The sequence below is a fragment of the Carettochelys insculpta genome, chromosome 25 (assembly GCF_033958435.1).
Source record: "Carettochelys insculpta isolate YL-2023 chromosome 25, ASM3395843v1, whole genome shotgun sequence".
Taxonomy (NCBI): domain Eukaryota; kingdom Metazoa; phylum Chordata; order Testudines; family Carettochelyidae; genus Carettochelys; species Carettochelys insculpta.
This window is the reverse complement of record NC_134161.1, coordinates 10,488,223-10,496,511: the sequence shown is the minus strand read 5'-3', so window position 1 is coordinate 10,496,511 and position 8,289 is coordinate 10,488,223. Positions and strand designations below refer to the sequence as shown.

Here is an 8,289-nt window from a genome sequence, read left to right as displayed (position 1 = left end):
GTAAGATTAACAGTGCACCTCAAAAATCTGCTCAGTTAGTCCCAGCTTTCCAAGTTTGTCTGAAGGAATCTGATGTGGCTGGTCACTTAGCAGTGACACAGTGGCATGGCAGACCCAGGCTCTGCAGTTGCCACTTAACATGACAGTGGTTGAGAAACATTGAAGAGTAAATTCCAAGATGAATCTAAATCTGTTACTTAGCCCCCTTTTACTTCCTTACTTAGACCCCACTCTCTTACTAACCTTTAACTGGCCTGCTTGCTTGCTGATGCTCTGAACTTGTCCTTCCAAGCCTAAGGGAGTCAGAACTGGTATAATTATCATAATGAAGGGCTAGAAGAAATGCATCTAATAGTAGCGTGTAAGAAGTGGGATATAGAGACGTCACCAGCCTATCCTATCTGCTGGTTGGTCAGTGTAAAGCAACGTTACACACACACACACACACACACACACACACACACACACACACACACACACACACACACACACACACACACACACACACACACACACACACCCCCCCCCCCTCGTCCCATGTATGCACCTGCCGCCATCAGCTTCCTTGAATCTGTTCATGGCTACAAGTGAGCATGCACATGAAAGCAGTATATGGGGGGAGGGCAGGTAATTATCCCCCTGCTCCACAGTCTTAGCCCATGCTGTTTGTGAATTTCCAGCCCCTTGCTCTGACTGTGTGTGTTTTCAGGTACGTGCCATGGAACCTTCACGAACCAGCAAGGGGGAAGTTTGATTTCAGCGGAAATCTGGATCTAGAGTACGTGGTGCAATAAATTGTGGGAAGGGTTTATTTTGTGTTTTTACTCTCTCGCTATCACTGGTTTGATTGTAGAGGACAGGCAAGGGGTGAAAACAGAAGATTTAGCTTTGTGTGTTTCAGTCTTTGTGCTGCAGGTGGCTTGCTGGATTTGCAGGTGACTGCACTTAGAATAAAAATACGTCCCGGACCTTGTCCAATTGTAGGTTTGCTGCCTCTCCCTTAGTAATCACTTGAGGATGAAGTCCCTCTTAAGGAACTTGACCACTAGAGAAGTGTCTACATTGTAAGTGTGTGTTGCATCAATGATCTTACAGGGATACGTCAAGAAATATGTAGATCGCAATACCCTTCCCTCTCTTCACCAAATAACCCGCCACATCTGCTGGTGTGCATAGTGGCTCCTTCCTCATTTCAAGGTCTGCAAAGAAGACTGTTAGAAAACTGTGTTTTGACACACTGCTTCACGCTCACCCCCTAGTCCCCATGGATGGTGATTAGCAAATCCTTTCAGAGTTGATTCTGGCAGGTTTCAAGGCTGGTTCGCTTACCTAGTGTAGAGAAGGATGCTATGTATTTTCCCAGTTTTGCTCTTGGATTCTGATGCAATTTCTGACCATATCATTGAGGCAAACTCTACTGGGACCCTATTTACAGTTAGCATGTTTAGTGACTGCTTTGCGAAGCATTCTACTGTTCCAAGCCCAGATACAGTCTTGGGTAGCCTAGTGGTTTAGAACAGGGGCGTTAGGAGAATTGTCTTATCTCTGCCACTGACTTTCTATGTGACCTTGAACAAAAGAGTCTGCTTGGGCCTCGCCTTTCTCATCTCTAAAATGGGGACAGTAGAGAAGTGCCAAGTAGTAGTAGTGATTGCAATGCAGAGTGACACTTACAGCTTGGAGCAACTAGACAGCATGGTCTTGGGTGCATTAGAAATACCCAGAATCAGATGGTTTGTTAGTAGGACAATAATTACTGTTGTCTGCATTTCTCAGGGCCTATCTAACCTTGGCGGCTCAAGTTGGACTGTGGGTAATTCTGCGTCCGGGACCATATATCTGCTCTGAATGGGAACTTGGTGGTCTTCCCAGGTAAGAGTATACATGTTAGTTAAGTAGATTTGGATTCTTTATTTGATTCAAATGCTCAAACGTTCAGTTGTTAACTTGAGACAGACGGTGGACGCTTTGCATTTGTAGGACCATAGGAACACTGTGTCATTGAGCCCAACCTCCTGCAGAGATTCAGAAATAAGTGTTAAGAATGATCGTGTTTCAGCCTTGTCCATGTTTTGTCACTGACTTGCTCTATGACCTAGATTGACCTTTCTTATGCTTTAGTATCCCTGTCTATAAAAGACAGAGAGTGATATTTGCAATTTATATAAGGATTCATTCACCTCCAGGCTCATTTTAGTAGTCCTACAGGGACTTTCACATGATGTGAATAGGAACAATGATGTCAGGATTCCTTCAATGCTCTATTAGAACTTGTCCTCCTGAGTTCCTTCCCCTTTCTACACCATAAAGCCTCCACTTACAAGCAGTTCAGTAGATATCTGACGTGGTCATGGTCAGCTGCAACTCAAACTGGTTCATATGGTGGAGTCAACATATTTATCAGTTATACTGCTGCTATTGCATTATTGAACTCTGAGGTTTACAGGAGCCTGGTCATGGTAAGAGCCTTTGAGAGCCAAGCCTAACACGTAAGCCCTGAGAGTCTCTCTTGGTTACCAGTTCCCATGAGACAGCTGCTAAGGTTCAGTCCCACTTGTTTATCTTTCCTTGTCTTGCTCTCTGGAGCTTTAACGTCAGTGGAGGACCTTGGCTTAGATGCTAGATCCTCACAAAGCTAGGGGGGAGAGTTAGGATACAGAGTGACCTGGATAAACAGGAGGATTGGGCCAAAAGAAACCTGATGTGGTTGAACAAGAAGTCCTGCAGTTCGGACGGAAGAATCCCAAGCATTGTTATAGGTTGGGGACCAACTGGCTAAGCAGCAGTACAGCGGAAAGGGACCTTCGGATTATAGTGGATGAAAGGCTGGATATAAGTAAATAGTGGGCCCTTGTAGCCAAGAAGGCTGATGGCATATTGGGGTGCATAAGGAGGAGCATTTTGAGCAGATCTAGAGAAGTGCTTTCCCCCTCTATTCGGCACTGGTGAGGCCACATCTGGAGTATTGCATTCAGTTTTGGCCCCTGCAGAATAGAAAGGATGTGGATGTGCTGGCACAGGTTTAGCAGAGGGCAACAAAAGTGATTTGGGGGCTGGAGCACGTGACCTATGAGGGGAGGCTGTGTATTTGGGCTTATTTAGTTTGCAGAAGAGAAGGCTAAAGGGTGATTTGATAGCAGCCTTCAACTTCCTGAAGGGGCGCTCTAAAGAAGATAGAAAGAAACTGTTCTCAATGGTGACAGATGGCAGAACAAGGAGCAATGGTCTGAAGTTTCAGAGGGAGAGGAGGAGGTTGGATATTAGGAAAAACTAATTCACTAAGAGAGTGGTGCAGCACTGGAATGGGTTACCTAGAGAGGTGGTGGAATCTCCATCCCTAGAGTTTTCAAGTCCCAGTTTGACCAAGTCCTGGCTGGGATGATTTAGTTTGGGTTGATCCTTCTTGAAGCGGGGGGCTGGACTCAAGGGGGCCTCCTGAGGGCCCTTCCAGCCCTAAGATTCCAAGAAGTTTTGGGACGATCTCTCCCCAGCTCTTGCTATCTCACTTTTGCTGCAACTCACCTGCTCCCTGATCTCAGACCAAATGGGTCTGAGTGTTTTGTCTGTTTAATGCAATTAGTGTAGTCGTTATCAGGAGATGAGTTTGGTTAAGGCCTCTGGGGCATTCTCCTGCAGGGATGTGAAGCTTTTGCCTTAAGACCTTGCTACAATGTGCACAACACTGCTTTGTGCCAGCGTGGGGGTCCAGGTGGCCGCAGGATATGCTGTTGCCATCTGTGAATCAAAATTAGAGTTCTGAGATTGTGCAAGTCATTCAGGAATTTTCTCTCATCCCATGTTTTCAGTATCACTCAGGAAGCAGTTGGTTAAAACTAATATTAGTCAAAAATGACAGCATTGTTAGCTGATCCTAGGTCACTGTAATGTATGTTGTGCTTACAGAACCTCTTTTGCCTCATACAGTAAGTTATGGTACCCCCATTTTACAGTTCAGGAAATGGAGGAAGAGCATGGCTGTGATTCAGCCAGAGCCATACAGTTGCAGAGGGTGATAACTGACCCAGTAGTTCTAACTGTCAGACCCATGCTCTTCGTGTTAACCGATGCTTTCTCCTGTAAGGAAAGGCCGTGAAGAGAGTTACTGCGATGAGACTGTAACAGCTATGCAGAATACAGCACTTGGATACATAGCTATTGTTCCTATGCTGTCCCAAGCAGAACAGTCAATTCTTGTAGAGCTGCACTAGAAGTGAAGCGGCAGATTGTGTGAAAGTGTTCGTTGGGGTGGTGATTGAGAGGTGTTAGAAGCTTAGTTTAGGAGGGATTTTTATGCAGGAGCATTGATGGGTAGAATTCAGTAAGCTCAAGAATAGAATCGTAGAACACTAGGACTGGAAGGGACCTCGAGAGGCCATCGAGTCCAGCCCCCTGCCCCAATGGCAGGACCAAGTACTATCTAAACCATCCCTGATAGATGTCTGTCTAACCTGTTCTTAAATGTCTCCAGCGATGGAGATTCCACAACCTCCCTTGGCAATTTATTCTACTGTTTGACCGCCCTGACAGTTAGGAACTTTTTCCTAATGTCCAACCTAAACCTCCCTTGCTGCAGTTTAAGCCCGTTGCCTCTTGTTCTAGCCTCAGAGGCCAAGAAGAACAAGTTCTCTCCTTCCTCCTTATGACTCCCTTTTAGATACCTGAAAACTGCTATCATGTCCCCCTCAATCTTCTCTTTTCCAAACTAAACAAGCCCAGTTCTTTCAACCTTTTTTCATAGGTCGCATTCTCTAGACCTTTAATCATTCTTGTCGCTCTTTTCTGGACCCTCTCTAGTTTCTCCACATCTTTTTTGAAGTGCGGTGCCCAGAACTGGACACAATACTCCAGCTGAGGCCTAACCGGCGCAGAGTAGAGCGGAAGAATGACTTCTCGTGTCTTGTTCACAGCACACCTGTTAATGCATCCCAGAATCATGTTTGCTTTTTTTGCAACAGCATCACACTGTTGACTCATATTTAGCTTGTGGTCCACTATAATCCCTAGATCCCTTTCTGCTGTAGTCATTCCTAGACAGTCTCTCCCCAGTCTGTGTGTGTGAAACTGATTGTTCCTTCCCAAGTGGAGCACTTTGCATTTGTCCGTATTAAACTTCATCCTGTTTACCTCAGACCATTTCTCCAATTTATCCAGATCATTTTGAATTTTGACCCTATCCTCCAAAGTAGTCGCAACCCCTCCCAGCTTGGTATCATCTGCAACTTAATAAGCGTACTTTCTATGCCAATATCTAAATCATTGATGAAGACATTGAACAGAACCGGTCCTAACACAGACCCTGCGGAACCCCACTCTTTATACTTTTCCAGCAATATTGAGAACCATTAAGAACTAATCTCTGGGTATGGTTATCCAGCCAGTTATGCACCCACCTTATAGTAGCCTCATCTAAATTGTATTTGCCTCGTTTTTTGATAAGAATATCATGAGACCATATCAAATGCTTTACTAAAGTCTAGGTAGACCACATCTACCGCTTCTCCCCTATCCACAAGGCTCGTTATCCTATCAAAGAAAGCTATCAGATTAGTTTGACAAGATTTATTCTTTACAGACCCATGCTGGCTGTTTCCTATTACCTTACCACCTTCCAAGTGCTTGCAGATGATTTTTTTAATTACCCGCTCCATTATTTTTCCTGGCACTGAAGTTAAGCTGACTGGCCTGTAGTTTCCTGGGTTATTCTTATTTCCCTTTTTATAGATGGGCACTATATTTTCCCTTTTCCAGTCTTCTGGAATCGCTTCTGTCTCCCATGATTTTCCAAAGATGATAGCTAAAGGCTCAGATACCTCCTCTATCAGCTCTTTGAGTATTCTAGGGTGCATTTCATCAGGCCCTGATGACTTGCAGACATCTAATTTTCCTGAGTGATTTTTAACTTGTTCTTTTTTTATTTCAACTTCTAACCCTACCCCTTTCCCACTAGCATTCACGATGTTGGGCATTGCTTCATCAGACTTCTCAGTGAAGACCGAAACAAAGAAGTCATTAAGCATCTCTGCCATTTCCAAGTTCCCTGTTACTGTTTCTCCCTCCTCACTGAGCAATGGCCCTATGTCACAATAGACTATGGAGGTCATTGACTGCTCTCGCAACCCACTGCAACCTCTTTCCAGAAAGGGCATTTTTTCATTACTGATGGCTCAAGAATGATTCAGTTCAAAAACAAAAAGAACCCCTCTGTCTCCTGCGGTATAAAGCTTAACGTGAGAAATCAAGAATGTGAATGTCTCCCAAGTTCAGATTCCAAGTACCTTGTTGAGGGAGAGAGTGATGAATGGTTAGAATCTGGAATCTTGCTTTGGACTCTATAACAAATGTCAGTGGAGGTGTGCATTTTAAGCGCGCTTAATGGGATTAGAGTCAGGAAAGTGATTCTGTAGAAGAGTTCCTTTCTTACATGAAACATGCTTAAATCCCCCCTTTTGCCATTCATGGTGTAAATGTCTGTGTAATAGTGCTCTTTCTGCGAAATAGTTGATGTGTTCCACTCAAGAGAGGTGGCTTTCTTGTAGTCTAGGGTAAAGGGATTTTTAACTCTCATGCCCTGTTCATCATAAAAGATACAATATAGCTGTAAAGTCACTGTCGTCATTCATCACATCTGCCCGTCTTTGAGTCATCTCTGACGACACAAGCAAGAGCAAACTGACTTGTGTTTTGCCTCTTGAATTATCCACACTAATGTCTAAACTTCTGGTGCAGGAGCATAGTCACTGGCACTGATGTCTCAGAAAGAGAGAACCCCAGGTGACACTGAGCTCCTAAATGCTTTTGCAGAACTATGTGCAGCGAAAAAGCCGTATTGACTTGGAAACTGAGCATATTTTGATTATAGGTGTGAATTAGAGAAAAGGAAACCTTACAATGTGTCATTTAACGAGTCACTCAAACGGCATGTTGTATACTACAGTTAATTTGAATTCAGGACAAAATCACTATGTCTGTGTACATGAAATATCATGAATGGGAGTGAATCTCCCAAGTTCAGATTGAGAGTGTAGTGTTGAGAGAGAGAAGGTGACAGGTGGCTAAAATCTGCAACCTTGGTTTGAACTCTTAACAAATGTAGGTGGAGTTATGCATCTCTGTGTGTGAAGGCAGTGGGTAAAAGTACAGACCATGATTATGGCCTGTGTATATCTTTCTTCGGGCCTGATATTGTCATGTACTTTCAAGAAGATGCAGAGGACCTTTAGTTCCCATCTATCTCTCTGGGAGCTCAACACCTCTCAAGAAACCATCAGTATGGAGTCAAATGACCAAAAAATGCTGCTGCTGAGTCAAATGACCAAAAAATGGCAGTTCTTCCTGCCTGAACTGTGTGACATATAAGCAAGTGGCAGTAATGCATGCCTGTTGGGGCAGAAGTGATTGCTCAGTTGATTTACCCTGCTGCTGTTTCTGCTGAACAGTTTCTGATCACTCTAGGAATCTCCTTCTATTTTCTCCTAGCTGGCTACTCCGAGACCCTGACATGCAACTGAGAACAACCTACAAGGGCTTCACAGAGGCTGTGGATTCCTATTTTGATCACTTGATGGCCAAAGTGGTCCCTCTTCAGGTAAGTAGGATGCATCACTCTCTCTTTCGGGGACCTGATTGCTGTAAGCGTTAGAGTCCGCCCATGCAGTGGCCTCAGATTACTGGCAAATGTGCTGACATCATCTCATGAACCAGCTTGTACTGCAGCGGTAGCCTTGCGGATATAGTGAGTTGCTTATAAGTTGGGGTTTTGGGGGGCAGTCCTAGCGTCCAAGCTCTTCCATTACTGAGTTCTGTGGAAGAAGGAGATGCTCAGAAAGATGGAGCTCCCATTATATCGCCTTCTTCTTCCCCACCCTTGTCCCCCATCCCCAAAGCAGCAACAGTGCAGGTTTTCCGTAGCTTGGAAGGTTGAGGCTTTTCCACTTTAGCTGTAGAAGTGCGATCCTTTCTCCTGCTCGCATGTTTTCATTTTCATCAGCTCAGGAGTGGTATAACCCTAGTTTCAGCTAAGTTAGAAACTCTGAACGCTGGTGATCAGCTTCTCCTCTCTCTCCCTACAGTACAAGAAGGGGGGTCCCATCATCGCCGTGCAGGTGGAGAACGAATATGGTTCTTATGCCAAAGACCCTCGCTACATGACCTACGTTAAAATGGTAATGTTGGCACTCCCACTCTTCCATTCATCAGGCACCTCCTGAGCCTGGTTTTTAGCTTCCTCCTTTCTTGCACTCCTATAAACTTCTGCTGAGACCTGCACAGCCTTGGAGGACCTTACCAGGT

At 44.7% G+C, this 8,289-nt stretch overlaps 1 protein-coding gene across 1 annotated transcript in view; it reads left to right on the top strand.

The window, feature by feature from the left end:
- Positions 1-8,289, top strand: part of LOC142001658 (beta-galactosidase-1-like protein 2) — a 44,850-nt gene that overhangs the window by 10,425 nt on the left and 26,136 nt on the right. The window contains exons 3-6 of the mRNA XM_074977120.1: positions 710-778; positions 1,777-1,872; positions 7,477-7,585; positions 8,070-8,162. Coding sequence (XP_074833221.1) covers positions 710-778; positions 1,777-1,872; positions 7,477-7,585; positions 8,070-8,162 — 367 coding nt within the window. The remainder of the gene's footprint in view (positions 1-709; positions 779-1,776; positions 1,873-7,476; positions 7,586-8,069; positions 8,163-8,289) is intronic.